General features: G+C 43.8%; 1 protein-coding gene across 8 annotated transcripts in view; it reads left to right on the forward strand.

The window, feature by feature from the left end:
• Positions 1–16,636, forward strand: part of RALGPS1 (Ral GEF with PH domain and SH3 binding motif 1) — a 351,272-nt gene that overhangs the window by 254,603 nt on the left and 80,033 nt on the right. For all 8 annotated transcript variants that reach the window (XM_040442455.1, XM_040442457.1, XM_040442458.1 and 5 more), the window contains 2 exons: positions 3,522–3,659; positions 13,081–13,174. In XM_040442455.1, coding sequence (XP_040298389.1) covers positions 3,522–3,659; positions 13,081–13,174 — 232 coding nt within the window. The remainder of the gene's footprint in view (positions 1–3,521; positions 3,660–13,080; positions 13,175–16,636) is intronic.

Raw genomic sequence — 16,636 nt, forward strand, 5'->3', positions numbered from 1 at the left:
AGAGATGATAGGGATGAGCAACCCCATTAAAGTCTAAGCACTGTATTATTTTCCCTTATAACATGGTTAAAAGGCACAAAAATGTGCCTTGAGGGATTAAAAAAATAAATAAAAATTAACTCACCTCATCCACTTGTTCGCGCAGCCGGCATAGACTTCTTTCTTCTTCTTTCAGGACCTGCAAAAGGACTTTTGATGACGTAATCGCGCTCACCACGTGGTGAGCGCGATGATGTCAGCGCTGGTCCTGCTGAATGAAGATAGGATTTTCTATCTTCATTCAGCAGGACCTGCGCTGACATCACCACGTCATCAAAGGTCCTATTGCAGGTCCTGAAAGAAGACGATTCTGGCTGCGCGAACAAGTGGATGAGGTGAGTTAATTTTTTATTTATTTTTTAACCTCTCAAGGCACATTTTAGTAAGCATTCTGTATTAAGAATGCTATTATTTTCCTTTATAACAAAAATTATAAAATGAATAGAACACGTAATCCAAACCCAAACTTCAGTGAAGAAGCCCGGGTTCGGGTCTGGGTACCACATTCAGTTTTTTCTCACGTGCGTGCAAAACGCATTGCACCTGTGTGGAAAAAACTGAACTGAACTTGCTTGCAAAATGGTGCGCGTTTCACTGAACGCATCTGGAGCCAATCCGTCACGCTCGTGTGAAAGAGGCCTAAATTTGGCAATTGACGGGCATGAAGTCAGTCTTACTTTTTGTCAATTACAGTCTCCAATTATTACTGTAAATAAAGGACCAAGTTAATCCAGCACTTGCACCACGGCAGCTTTATTACTAGTTTCTAGAAGACCTTTTGATACAATTACATACTGTGTCTTGCCAGTTAGACTGTTATGACCCGTCTTAAAGGGGTTCACCGTCATTTTTTTATTTTTTTTTAACCAAACCATAGGACATTACATTTGTCCATTCTCTTTGCCAACTAAAAATCTATCTGCAAAAGACACATAGGCATGTTCCTGTTGTGGATAATAACTACCAAATAAAAACCTGCTTACTAATGTTAACATACTGTACAGGGAGGTCAATAAAAGCAAGCAAAGCGTATGTTTCCTGCCCTATCCAATACTTTGCACTGTAAATGTACCGTAAATACTCCCCAGATGTTCCCTGCCCTAATAAATTGGAAACAGAAGATAGGCGCTTCAGGTTTATGATCAGACACGTCGCTCAGAGCCGGTTGTCTCCAGGTCTTGCTTTTAAGTAAAGGTTCTCACTATGTTTGAAGACCCTCAAACGCTGCTCATGAGGTACTATCACACCGTGGCCTCATCCATCAGATCAGGGGTGCACCTAGCCTTTCTGCTGCCTGAGGCAAAAGCTAAAACGGCCACAATGAAAACCTTTGCCACAATGAAAAAGCTCATTCCCCGTGGCCCTTCTGCCACGCTCTCCGCTGTGATTGGATTGCGGCACAGCCAGGGAGAAGGAGACACCCCTTGATAAACCCTGGCGTCTCCTCCTCCCTGTACCGATGCTCAGTATTAGCATACTGAGCGGAAAAACTTCGGGGGGACACAGCGGGGCGCAGGAGCGATGCTTTAAAAAAATCAGGCAGGGTGGCAGCATCTGCAGGGGGTACCCCGCAAGTAAAGGTATTTATCTCCTTTAATACAAAACCATTAAAGGTCCTCTTTAAAATTACTGATGGGTCATCAGCATCTGACCAGTGGGGGTCTGACACCCAGGACCCCCACTGGCTTGGGCATAGCTCAGCCCCATTCTCTTCTATGGGACTGAGGTGCACCTAGGCCACATGACAGATAGATGGGACGGCCTAAAACCAGGCAGATCTTGCTGCACAGGGCAACATGGCTCCGTGTTAGGCAGTTCATGTTGCTGCAGGCCTGCCACAGGGGTCTTTACTATAAAATGTATGATAAAGAATAACTATAGGGGCAGGGATGAAAGGTTGGTAATGCATCCTTCTGAAATTAAAGAGGATGAGAGCGTGAAGCTTGTATTGGACGTAGCATCCATGTATAAATAGCCCTCCTAGAAGTAGAAGGACAACACTTTCCTCATTAAGGTGTCTTTACAGCTTTTCATGTATATAAATCTGACCGCACAAAAAAAAATTACATATCCGGAAAGTACAAATTTGGTTTGTTGCAAAAATAACCCCCAACACCTTCTAATAGATGGTAAGCTAGCACACCGTGACCACAAAGTTCACCTTGAGGTTGTTACATGATAACTCGGACTCTGTGACTGGTGGGATTGAGGAGAAGACCTTCCCGGGAACACATGTTCTTATTAATCACTTTTGCAGAAGTCTCATATTGCATTTTGAGATAGCGGGAAGCGCCTATTCCTAAATAGCGGGATCAGTCAATGCTATGAACCGATCAGATTCCTGGGCCTTGATGTCGGTGAGCAGTAATTACAGGGCTGTCTGTGCAGCTCACCTCACAGGAGTCTCCAGTGGCAAATAAAAACTCATAGCGAGCTTCTGAAATGTAATTTGGAACGCATAAATATTTTACTGTCTGAATAGCTGTGTATAAAGCTTTGCCTTGGAAAAATGCGCGGTTTTGGATGAACTTTTCCTTTTTATATAAAAAATTTTGAAAGTTGACTATTATTATCGGATGTTATAAATCAAATACAGCAATTTTTTTTTTTTTAGGGATTTAAGCGCTATTCTGGTTGGTACAAATGATCCCCCATCCACGGGGGATAACTTTAATATCGGTGGGGGTCCTACCGCTAGGACCCCCACCTATCACAAGAACGGGGTCCCCGCACTCCCCTAAAATGACGGAAGCGGCCGTTTCATTGTTACAAAAAAAAAAGATTGTTTAAAGCAGACCACCAAAGACGAGCCCTTTTAGTTTTAAGCCATGGTGGCAATCAGATGATTTCACAGGGGGCAGCCATGGGTATGTCCCCTGCATTGGTCACTACAGGAGAAATGTGGTATTACACGGCAGCTGGTCAGTGACCGTCCGTCCTGGCTCATAGAGGGCCGTATACACTAATAGGGAATACGGATGGGAGTTGTCTGCAGGGCACAGCCCCGCAGAAGACTGAGCCCTCTTTGTATGTAACCTCCAAATGAAGGCAGCCAAGAGATGGCCCGTGATTTATGAGCCATAGTAAAATTACATGAAAGCCTGGTCCCGCAGTGTGAACAGGTTCACAGCAGCTTGTGTCACGGTTTATTGGCCAGGATTAATACGCTCTGGATAATTGTAGACGGGAGATTAAACCCCAGATGTGAGCGTCACTCCACCTTACTCATTAAAACAATAGCCGCTGGTTATGGACTCGCTGCCGCGTCTATTGTGCCTGTCTGTGCGACTTTACGGAACGGATTGGGTGCAGCAGCTCTATGGGTGGGTGGCATGGGTCGTCCTATTTGCAGTAGTAGGGCCATGGATTTCTGTATTATGAATGTAAATGTGTGATGAAACATACACAGATCATGTACACATATGTTTTATGGAGCTTACCGATGTTTTACGTGTTGTGTCTCTCTTTTTCTGTGATGACAGGAATTTACCTCCTGGATATCATCTACATAGATTCGGCATACCCGGCATCAGGCAGCATCATGGAGAACGAGCAGCGGTCTAATCAGATGAACAACCTCCTGAGGGTCATCGCTGATTTGCAAGTCTACTGTAATTATGGTTGGCATTGTTTCCTTTATTTTTTATATGTTTTTGTCTGTCTGTATCCAATCCATGAAGGGAGTTTTCTTAATTCAGTATTGTCCTCTTGGTGTCTGCTGTAAATTCACTCCACCACTAGGGGCAGTATTGACTCACCCTTAAATAAAATAGGAGACTAGAGATCTGTATAAAGCCTGTATTACACAGGCCGATTGAGCAAGCGATTGTCACTTGCGATTGTCACTTGCTAGCTAGCGGAGGAGACCGCTGCTATTGCATGCAGCAATCTCCTCCACAGCATGGGGAGGAGCAATCACTATGCCATCGCTTGTCCCCATGCTGCTGGTTTGCCGGCGCCAATTCGCTATTAGACAGCACAATCTGCCGCCGGCAAGCGTCTGCTCCTTCTTTGGACAGTGGGCGGCAGTATTACACTGCAAGATGATCGCTAACGAGCATTACTGCGAACACTCGTTAGCGATCTTCTGACAAAAAATAAGCAGGTGTAATACAGCCTTTAAGAGTCATTGTCTGGTGGCTGTGCTTGGTATTGGAGCTCACCTTCACTTGAATGGGTCCGAGCTGCCCCTAGGCCATGTGACTGATGAACATGACATCTTTGATTTGGATGCTACATGTAACAAAATAATCAGAGCTATGGCTTTAATTGGAGAGGTGATGTCACAAGTTAAAAACATACTACTTATTTTTTATTACAGAACAGGAAGGGATGGTGAGGTTCCTCCTACTGTCCGTGTACTACCACACCCCTCATCCTGGAGAAAGAAGGTCCCAGACAAGGGAGACATGACCCTTACAATGGATATAAAAAGTCTACTGTTAAATTGCCAGGTTTAAGTCATGTAAAAATAAAAATCTGACCAAGAAGAATCATTTCAGGACTTTAATGTCACCTATAATCTGTACAATTCAATTGAAAAACAAATTGGAATCTTTTAGGGTGAAAAAAAAATCAAAAAAATGGTTGCATAAATAAGCAAATCCTTAAACTAATACTTTGTTGAAGTACCCTTTGAATTTATGACAGCATTCAGCCTTTTTGGGTAGGAGTCGGTCAGCCTGGCACATCTTCACGTTGCAATTTTTTTCCACTCTTCCTTGCAGAAGTGCTCAAGATCAGCCAGATTGTGAGGGCATCGCCGGTGTACAGCCCTATTCGGGTTAACCCACAGATTGTCCAATTGGATTCAGTTCTGGGCTCTAGCTCGGCCATTCCAAAACTTTGATCTTGTGGTAAAGCGATACTTTTGTAGATGTGGAGCTATGCTTTGGGTCATGATAGCGCTAAAAGGTGAAATTCATCGTCAACTTTTTAGCAGAGGCCTAAAGGTTCTGTGCCAAAATTGACTGATATTTGGAACTATTACTTATTCCCTCCACCTTAACCAAAGCCCCAGTTTCAACTGTGGAAAAACAGCCCCAACGTTGTCCCCATAATGTTGCCTCCACCATGCTTCACTGTGGGGACGTTGTTCTTTTGGTGATGCGCAGTGCTGGCTTTGTGCCAAACATACCTTTTGGTAGACTTGATGTAGGTTTTGCCAAAACATAGCCGGGCTTGAATGGCTTCCATCTTGCCACCCTACTCCACAGCCCAGACATATGAAGAACACAGAAAATAGTTGTCTCATGCAGTCTTGTTGTAGGCCTCTTAGCAGCCTCCCGGATCAATTTTCTTCTTGTATTTTTATGAATTTTTGAGATACGTCCAGTTCATGGTCATGTCACGGTTGTGCCAATTTTTATCTGCTTCTTGATGACCGTGTTCACTGTGTTCCATGGTATATCTAATGCCTTGGACATTTTTGTCCGCTTCTCCTGACTGATATCTTTCAACTACGAGAGCTCTTTGATGTGTTTTAAACTAAAAAATTGTCTTTATATCAGGGGTTAATCATAATCGCTTTACATGATGGCAGTCATGTACTGACTACTATTTAAGATCAGTTTAAATGTGATTGGCCGATTCTGAATACAACCCCATCCCCAATTATAAGAAGGTGTTTGCATTCATGCAATTACATTATTTTATTTTTACGGGCTGCCCCCCAAATGGTTTTTGTTTTTCAATGTGCAGATTATGGGTCGTAGAAATGAATCTGAAATGATTATTCTTGGTCTGATTTTTTTACATAACAAAAATCTGGCATTTTAACAGGGGTGTGTAGACTTTTTATGTCCACTGTATGATGGTTCCTTGCTGATTTTGCAATACCCGTGAAGAGTTCTGCACCTAGTGGTTCACACAACTCAAAAACCGGGCTGGACCTCCCCTACTTCTTTATGTGTCCCATTGCTAATACAGGCAATGCCTCTATGGTGTAATTATTATTATTTATTATTAAAGCGCCATTTATTCCATAGCGCTGTACATATGATAAGCAGTCCACATACGTAATACAGACAAATTGCACTAAGCATGAACAAGACTGGTACAGAAGGAGAAAGGGTCCTGCCCGCAAGGGCTTACAATCTACAAGGTATGGGAGAAGGACACAGTAGGTGAGGGGGAAGCTGGTCCTGGCGGTATAGAGGCAGCAGTATCACTGGTTGTAGGCTTGTCTAAAAAGGTAGGTTTTTAGGTTTCTTTTGAAGGATTCCACTGTAGGTGAGAGTCTGATATGTTGGGATAGCGAGTTCCAGAGTGTGGGGGATGCACGGGAGAAATCTTGGCGGCGACTGTGGGAAGGGCTGATAAGAGGAGAGAAGGAGGTCTTGTGAGGTCTGGAGATTGTGTGTAGGGATGTATTGGGAAAGTAGCTCAGAGATATAGGGAGGGGACAGGTTGTGGACGGCCTTGTATGTATTTGTTAGTATTTTGAACTGAATTCGCTGGACAATGGGGAACCAGTGAAGGGATTGGCAGAGCAGAGAGGCAGAGGAGTAACAGGGTGAGAGGTGGGTTAGTCGGGCAGCAGAGTTTAGGATAGATTGGAGGGGTGCGGGAGTGCTAGATGGAAGGCCATAGAGGAGAATGTTGCAGTAGTCTAGGCGGGAGATGATGAGGTCAAGTACAATCATTTTCACAGACTCAAAGTTGAGGAAAGCGCAGATGTGGGAGATGTTTTTGAGTTGGAGGCGGCAGGTAGGGGAAAGGGCTTGGATGTGCAGTCAGAAGGAGAGGGCAGAATCCAACGTCACTCCAAGGCAGCGGACTTGGTTGACCGGGGAGAGTGTGCAGCCGTTGATCGTGATCGATAGGTCTGGTGGGGGGGTTGAGCAAGATGGGGGAAAGATGATGAATTCTGTTTTATCCATGTTAAGTTTTAGAAAGCGAGAGGAGAAGGAGGAGGATATGGAAGATAGGCATTATGTGATTCTGGATAGTAGAGTGGTGATGTCTGGGCCAGAGAGGTAGATTTGTGTGTCGTCAGCATAAAAGTGATACTGAAAGTCATGGGACTCTATGAGATGTCCCAGGCCGAAAGTGTAGATAGAGAAGAGCAGGGGTCCTAGGACAGAACCTTGCGGGACACCAACAGAGAGGGAATGAGGTGAGGAGGTTGTGTGAGAGTGGGAGATGCTTAATGTCCGCTCTGTGAGGTATGAGGTATCCAGGAGAGGGCCAGGTCAGTGATGCCAAGAGATGAGAGAGTTTGTAACAGAAGGGAGTGGTCAACAGTGTCGAAGGCAGAGTACAGGTCAAGGAGAAGGAGGACAGAGTATTGTTTTTTGGTTTTGGCTGTTAGTAGGTCATTGATGACTTTGGTAAGGGCAGTCTCAGTTGAGTGGTGGGGTCGGAAGCCAGATTGTAGGCAGTCAAAGAGGGAGCAGGAAGAGAGGTGAGAGGACAGTTCAGAATGGACATGTTGCTCAAGTAGCTTTGAGGCATATGGAAGAAGTGAGATGAGGCGATAACTGGACAAAGAAGATGGGTCAAGTGAAGGCTTTTTGAGGATAAGTGTAATGGTAGCATGTTTAAAAGCAGAGGGGAAGACACCAGAGGTTAGTGATAGGTTGAAGAGATGAGTTAGGGCTGGGATAAACACTGTGGTGAGGTTAGGGATGAGGTGGGATGGGATTGGGTCAAGTGCACAGGTGGTGAGATGTGATCTGGAGAGTAGAATGGAGAGTTTTTCTTCTGGTGGAGAAGTGTATTTTGGGAGAAGAGGACCGAGTAGTTGTGTAGAGGGTCTGTGGGAACTGTGCACTGAAGCTTTCTCTGATGTTGACTATCTTTTGTTTGAAGTATGTAAAAAAGTCCTCAGTTGAGATGAGAGGAGAGGGTGGGGGCGCTGGGGGATGGAGAAGGGAGTTAAGTGTTAAAAAGTTGTTTAGGGCTGTGGGACAGGGAAGATATGACAGATGAGAAGTCGCCTGTTATGCATCAGCGAGTGAGGATTTGAAAATGAGGAGCAATTGCTTGTATGCGGTGAAGTGATCCTTAGAATGGGATTTCTTCCATCGCCGCTCAGCAGCCCTGGAAGCTTGTCCGAGTTTTTTGGTCAGGTTGGTGTGCCAGGGTTGTCTGTTGATTTTTCGTGTTTTGTTGTGTGTGAGGGGGGCAACAGTGTCCAGAGCTGTACTTATTGTGGTGTTATACAGGTGTTGGCAGCTTCTGGGTCTTGGAAGGAACAAATGGTAGAGAGTGGGAGAAGAGAGTCAGAAAGCAAGTGAAAGTCAAGATGTTTAAGGTTCCTGCGGAGGTGTGCTAGTGTGTGGATGGTGTAATATGCACTTGCCTTATAAAACATGCTCAGGCACAAATACAAAACAGTCCTCTGTGATATATTAACCTCTTCAGGACACAGGGCGTACCGGTACGCCCTGATGTCCTGGTACTTAAGGACACAGGGCGTACGGGTACGTCCTGTGTATTTCTGATCACTGCCCCCCCCCCCCCCGGTGTCAGTGATAGCCGCAAACCGCAGGTCAATTCAGACCTGCGGTTTGCGGCTTTACCTGCGGTTTGCGGCTGCTGGCGGCGTTGCCATCGGGTCCCCATGCGGCTGTAGGGGGGATCCGATTGCATGGAAGGCAGCGCGATGCCTAAGGAAGGCATCGCGCTGCCTTCCGGTGACGAGCCTGTGAGATCCAGCCCCCTGGATCTCACAGGCCGGAAGCTGTATGAGTAATACTCACTGTATAACTCATACAGCCAATGCATTCCAATACAGAGGTATTGGAATTCATTGTAAAGGATTAGACCCCCAAAAGTTCAAGTCCCAAAGTGGGACAAAAAATAAAGTGAAAAAAAAAGTTGAAAAAATTACATTTCAAAAAATTACGTTTCAAGTAAAAATAAACAAAAATGTATTTTCCCCCAAATAAAGTAAAAAAAAATTGGTAAAAAATAGGGGGGGGGGGGGGGGAGTATACATATTAGGTATCGCCGCGTCCGTATCGACCGGCTCTATAAACATATCACATGACCTAACCCCTCAGATGAACACCGTAAAAAATAAAAACTCTGCTAAATAAACCATTTTTTTGTCACCTTACATCACAAAAAGTACAACAGCAAGCGATCAAAAAGGCGTTTGCTCACCTAACCTAACCCTAACCCAAAATAGTACCAATCTAACCAACACCTCATCCCGCAAAAAAGGAGCCCCTACCTGAGACAATCGCCCAAAAACTGAAAAAACTATGGCTCTCAGAATATGGAGACACTAAAACATAATTATTTTTTTGTTTCAAAAATGATATTATTTGTCACCTTACATCACAAAAAGTGTAATAGCAAGCGATCAAAAAGTCACACGCACCCCAAAATAGTGCCAATAAAACCGCCATCTCATCCCGCAAAAATCATACCCTACCCAAGGTAATCGCCCAAAAACTGAAAAAATTATGGCTCTCAGACTATGGAAACACTAAAACATGATTTTTTTTGCTTCAAAAATGAAATCATTGTGTAAAGCTTACAGAAATAAATAAAAAGTATACATATTAGGTATCGCCGTGTTCGTGACAACCTGGTCTATAAAAATACCACATGATCTAACCTGTCAGATGAATGTTGTAAATAACAAAAAATAAAAACGCTGCCAAAACAGTTATTTCTTGTTACCTTGCCTCACAAAAAATGTAATATAGAGCAACCAAAAATCATATGTACCCTAAACTAGTACCAACAAAACTTCCACCCTATCCCGTAGTTTCTAAAATGGGGTCACTTTTTTGGAGTTTGTACTCTAGGGGTGCATCAGGGGGGCTTCAAATGGGACATGGTGTAAAAAAAAACAGTCCAGCAAAAACCGTATGGCATTCCTTTCCTTCTGCGCCCTGCTGTGTGCCCGTACAGCAGTTTACGACCACATATGGGGTGTTTCTGTAAACTACAGAATCAGGGCCATAAATATTGAGTTTTGTTTGGCTGTTAACCCTTGCTTTGTTACTGGAAAAGATTGATTAAAATGGAAAATCTGCCAAAAAATTAAAATTCTGAAATTTCATCTCCATTTGCCAATAACTCTTGTGGAACACCTAAAGGGTTAACGACGTTTGTAAAATCAGTTTTGAATACCTTGAGGGGTGTCGTTTCTTAGATGGGGTCACTTTTATGGAGTTTCTACTCTAGGGGTGCATAAAATGGGGTCACTTTTTTGGCGTTTGTACTCTAGGGGTGCATCAGGGGGGCTTCAAATGGGACATGGTGTAAAAAAAACCTGTCTAGGAAAACATGCATTACAAAAACCGAATGGCATTCCTTTCCTCCTGCGCCCTGCCGTGTGCCCGTACAGTAATTTACGACCACATATGGGGTGTTTCTGTAAACTACAGAATCAGAGCCATAAATTTTGAGTTTGGTTTGGCTGTTAACCCTTGCTTTGTAACTGGAGAAAAAATATTAAAATGAAAAATCTGCCAAAAAAGTGAAATTTTGAAATTGTATCTATTTTCCATTAATTCTTGTGGAACACCTAAAGAGTTAACAAAGTTTGTAAAATCAGTTTTGAATACCTTGAGGGGTGTAATTTCTAGAATGGGGTCATTTTTGGGTGTTTTCTATTATGTAAGCCTCGCAAGTGACTTCAGACCTGAACTGGTCCCTAAAAATTGGGTTTTTGAAAATTTCTGAAATATTTCAAGATTTGCTTCTAAACTTCTAAGCCTTGTAACATCCCCAAAAAATAAAATATAATTCCCAAAATGATCCAAACATGAAGTAGACATATGGGGAATGTAAAGTAATAACTATTTTTGGAGGTATTACTATGTATTATAGAAGTAGAGAAATTGAAACTTGGAAATTTGCAATTTTTTACAAATGTTTGGTAAATTTGGTATTTTTTTATAAATAAAAATTTGCAAATTTTGACTTCATTTTACCAGTGCCATGAAATACAATATGTGACGAAAAAACAATCTCAGAATGGCCTGGATAAGTCAAAGCGTTTTAAAATTATCACCACTTAAAGTGACACTGGTCAGATTTGCAAAAAATGGCCTGGTCCTTAAGGTGAAATAAGGCTGTGTCCTGAAGGGTTTAAGAAATGAGGATTCTAATTATCTGATTAACTCTATGTTGTTACTTTACATGACATTTTGTCGTCACTGTTTTGGTGATTTAAAAAAAGAAAGGCCACTTTGTAGTATCTGTCTTGTAGAAACTTCCTCCTCTTAGGAAAATCTTTTATTTGGAGGGGATGTCAGTATGGACGCCAATTTCTATTAGGCAATGACTGAGTCCAAGAATAATAGGAAGCCATTCCAAAACAACTGTAAAATTTCTGTCAATGAGAAATAGAAAAAGTGGAATGTGACAAGTATATGAATATGCCAGGGAGCGGAGACCCAGCCGTCTCAGAATCATATCATATACAGCGCTCCGAGATCAAACGCAGCATTCCCAAATGCTGGAAGCACTTATAGTAGAAGCACCACATGAGAAGCAACGAACTATACTGGGGAAATTGCCCACGCCCTCTAGGCACTAATCAGTCCCACCTGCTAGTGTTCTAACTTCTGGTACCAATCACACAGTGAACTTTCCCTGGTAGGGTTCATACCTGGAAAGACATACCATATTTTTTGGACTATAAGAAGCACCAGACTATAAGATACACCTCGGATTTAGAGGAGGAAAATAAGAAAAAAATATTTTCCATCAGACCTCAGATCAGACCCTCATCAGCCCCCCAAGCTCCATTAGCCTCAGATCAGAACCCCCAGCCTCCATCAGACCCCTTTCAGCCTCAGATCAGAGCACCCATCAGCCTCTAATCAGAGCCCCCATCAGACCTCAGATCAGAGCCCCCATCAGCCTCAGGTCCGACTTAAAAAATAAATAAATAAAAAGTTAATAACTTCTTCTGGCCCGTGCTGCACTGTAATCTGATGGAAAAAGTCGTAGTGCGTGCCTATGTGCACTGCGTCCTGATGCTGTACGCCATCAGGATACACTGCAAAGCAGGGCCCAGAAGAAGACCAAGGAGGGTAAGTACAGCCGCCACAGCGCTTCCCTCATTGCCTCCTGCATGCTGATGACTGCCTCCGTAATGGAAGTGGTTATTAGCATTCGGACTATAAGATGCACTGCCACTTTTCCCTCACTTTTGGGGGGAAAAGGTGTGTCTTATAGTCCATAAAATATGGTATGTCACTATATGGTATGTATGGCTGTCAGGCATGGTCACCTTAGGCTGGGTTTCCATGTTGAGATCTTTTGATGCAGTTTTTGAAGTCCAAAACCAGGAATAGATTATAACTAAAGGTCACATGTAAAAGGAAAGGCTGAGTTGTCTTCTCTTTTTGAAACCACCACTGGCTTTGTTTTCAAAAACTGCATAAAAACATTAACAAAATTGCATTGCTCTTTTGCATATTAATGTTTGTGACCACCAAAAGTCTCCATGCACAGGATGCGGGATTTAAAGAGATTCTCTCGTCAAGACAAGCCATAGTTGTGTAGAAGCTGGTAGGGCAAAGGGGTCCAGCTTCAGAAACTGTTGTATCTTGGGAAAGCCATTCATACAAGAGAAATGTAGTGCAAGAAGCTGCCCATTCAAATGGAGGGCTGGCTATGCAATATATGGATAGGCCATGGCAAAAGCCAGTGGTTGGTCACTGTGGCTCATAGAAGAACCCCCTTCCCCCATGACTTCCATACGCCCTAATAGAGCATATTAAAATTGTGTTTTCGTGAAGGAGACAGTTGGCACGAAGATATTATCTTCAACTAAAATCAGTAGAAGTCTGTCCTTATATCTATTGCAGTATAGAAATCCCGACCTCCGGAGGGTCCAGCAGAGTCTACAGGACACCTACTGTTAAGTCTTTCCTCTTTAGGAATAGTGTACCGTAGCTGAGGTCCATTCTCTGAGACTGGTGGCAAATGTTGGTAGGAAGTCGCATACAGATCTAATTTTCACATTTTGCCCATTCATTTGCTATTTAGCCTGGTTGTCAGGATTGTGAAGCGTATCGAAATTTAAAACTGACCTCCTGAAGTAATGGTTTCTTTCTTCGACAGATCACCTTGCAACATTACCACATGTGCAGAAGTATTTGAAGTCTGTCCGGTACATTGAAGAACTGCAAAAGTTTGTAGAAGATGACAATTATAAGTAAGTTTAATAATGGCTCTAATTATGTGTAAATCATGTACCAGGTCATACATTTTCCATCAGAAAATCAAAAAAAAAAAAAAGAAAAACATTTCAGATATTAAGCAGATTTCTGTGGCTTCCCATGTCAGTCGGCAAACTATACACTGGTTATGGCACCACTCTTGTCAATGTGTTGTATCTGGTATTACAACTCATCCCTATTTAAAGATGTCATCCATAAAAGTCTGACAGGTGGGGATTCGGACCTCTGGGGCCCACTGCTAGAATGGTTTCCACCATGGCTGGCACAAAGTTGAAGGGGTGGGTTATTTTCAGAAGTCCAGTTGAAGCGTCTAGAGCACTGGTGGAGAACCTATGGCACGGGTTCCAGAGGCGGCACTCAGAGCCCACTCTGTGGGCACCCGCACCCTGGAAACAGTTTAAGGCGTACCAATATGCCTTAGACCTTACCTGCCAGTCATCAGCGCAGGGCGCACCATGTACAGCACAGGCAGCGCACTGAATGCAGGCAGGCTATTATAGCTAAATGATAAAGTACATGGCAGATACACTATACTGGACTGTAGCATTCTGGTTAACTTGCTGTGTTGGCACTTTTGCGATAAATATGTGGGTTTTGGGTTACAGTTTGGGCGCTCGGTCTGTAAAAGGTTCACCATCACTGGTCTAGAGGGAGCCACACATGCGCAGTTACCTCTCTATTACCGGCTGGGTCCGACGGGGCCCTGCACTATATGATATTTATGGCATATCCTTTGTTCCTCAGTTCTCATTGGGGCGAAACTGAGCCAATGTTGAGCTCTGCCCCCATATGAACATTGTTAAATATATGGGATCCATGAAATTATCAGCGTCCACTGTGAAGATTTGGCACAGATGAATCATCTTTTCAAACTGATCTAAAAAGCAGATGTTTCCTTTTAGCATCGGGCAGGGTCTTTGTTCATTTTTCCAGATATTTTTATTATTTTTTGCCTTTCTCAATAGATGCTGCGTATTGACATTTCAGTCTCTGCTGGGAATACAGACGTGCAATGTCAAGACTGATGTTGAAATAAGCATTTGAATATAAATGCTGCAGAATAAAAATGTTCTGCGTGAATCTCCCCTGAATACACAGGTAGCTCATTGGATGAATAGATGCACTCTTCCTTACCGGGGGCGACGGTTTCATCTTTAAGCAGAAACCACATTGGAGTAGATTATGTCGGCAGAAAATACTGACCCCCCCCCCCTCCCTATTGCCTAATAAATAAGAAGAAGAATTACTCAGAACCACTAGACCTAAAATAAAGGCCGACACTGAGGAATTCTGGGTGCAGATACAGTGGCCCACGTTTACTACGCCTGGCGTATCCTATGTCAGTCTAAGTAAAGGAGATAGTTGAGGTAATTGCACACTTTTTTGCAGTGTTTGGGACTGTGGTCTAAGTGTACGTCCAGATGGGACATATACTCTGGATTTCAAGGGGCAGAAAATCTGCAGCAGCAAAACCTGCACCATTGGGAATGCTCCAGGTCTGAATTGCAAAGGGTGCAAAATCCACAGTGAAAACTAACATTAAAGAGGACCTTTCCTGGGTCCGGACTTGATTAAGTAAGTAGCAGGACATTTAGGGCATACGTGGGGGGTGTCCCTGCACTTACTATTATTTCTGGGCGCCGCTCCTTTGCCCTGCTCTGGCCCCCGTTACCTTCTCCCGCGCTGTATGCTAATCACTAGCATCGGAACACCAGGGAGGAGACATCAGCTTCTCTCCCTGGGCGTTTCTTCTCTCTGGCTGTAGCGCTGTCCAATCGCAGCGCAGAGCGTCACAGCCAGGGAGAAGGAACGCCCAGGGAGAGAAGCTGATGTCATTAGCATACAGAGCGGGAGAAGGTAACGGGGGCCAGAGCGGCGCAACGGAGAGGCACCCAGAAATAATAGTAAGTGCAGGGACATCCCCCACGTATGCCCTAAATGTCCTGTTACTTACTTAAAGGGATTCTTTCATGAGATTTTACCCCTATAACTTAACATATGCCCATGTCCGTACTAATAACATCAATCCTAAGCTGGCCTTATTAAACCTGCTTGTGGCTCTATTAGCCAAAAAAACTGGTTTTTATAACCTGTCAATCACCTACCTAAGGTGCCCAAGGGGACGTCTGTTAATACAGGGTGCCCGGCCTCACCCATCGCCGTCTGGTGCCCAGCGCCGCCTTCCCAGTCTTAATCGCTGCCCTCCCTGTCTACAGTGCCACCTTCCTCACCTCAGCACCGCCTCCGCAATCCTCCTGGGCACCAGACGGCGATGGGTGCGGCCGGGCACCCTGTATTAACAGACGTCCCCTTGGGCACCTTAGGTAGGTGATTGACAGCAGGACACAGCCACGTCCTCACCTCCTCTCTGTACTTCATGTCTCCTCATGAACTCCGTTCCTTCAGAGATTCAGCTGAAGATCATATTAAACTGTATTCAGGACCATAACCCCTGACAAGCAGGATGAGGCGGCTCTTTACCTCAGTGTTGTGAAGTAACTTGTCCTCATGTGTGATTAGGACAGGTTTTGTGTTCCCCTTAGGACGGCAGCCATTTTGGTTCTCCTAATGATTGTTCCCCAGACAAAATGAGCCATTATAACTAATGAAAGGTATTTGGGAATTAATTTATAATCAAGTAATATTTACGCATTTTCATTTTCTTAATTCCTGGAGAACCCCTTTAAGTGTGCCAGATTGCAATGGAGCAAATTTATTAAGCACTCCATGCTCCTTAAGGGGGCATTCACACGACCGTAAGTGTTTTGCGGTGTGTGGTTCTGCATCCGTTCAGCTGCTATTTTATGCACTTATATAGCGCTACTATATTCCGCAGCGCTTTACAGACATTAGCAACCAACTGTCCCCAATGGGGCTTACAATCTAAGGTCCCTATCAGTATATGTTTGGAGTGTGGGAGGAAACCGGAGAACCCGGAGGAAACCCACGCAAACACGGGGAGAACATACAAACTCCATGCAGATGTTGTTATTAGAAGTCTTTCTTGCCGGACGGACTTATTTCAGCTAAAGTAGATTTGGATTAGGAGTAATATAACCGGGACGGGGGGATTTAACATCTTGTAGCCATGATTTTAGGGGAAATGAAAACCATAACACATCACTTTTAAATCAGAAGTCCCCTACAGAGAAGAGTAGACCCCTGCTTCTCCGTCCATGGCCTGGGGTTTGACTCTGAAGGGTTTTAGTTTACATTCATGTAAAGTGTGCTGTGTGGGGATGGTAGTACACAAGGGCAGGGGGCACGGATCTGGTATGTTAGCATATTCTACTAAATGCCATCATGTGCTGACTCTAGGAAAATGGTTAACCAGTTGTTTTCTTTGTTTTTAGGCTTTTCAAGGTGGGTGCTACCTAATATGTCCAGCATTACAACTTCCCAGGGGTTGTCACCCATCTTTCCCAGACATTGACATT

This window comes from Bufo bufo, chromosome 8, assembly GCF_905171765.1.
Source record: "Bufo bufo chromosome 8, aBufBuf1.1, whole genome shotgun sequence".
Classification (NCBI taxonomy): domain Eukaryota; kingdom Metazoa; phylum Chordata; class Amphibia; order Anura; family Bufonidae; genus Bufo; species Bufo bufo.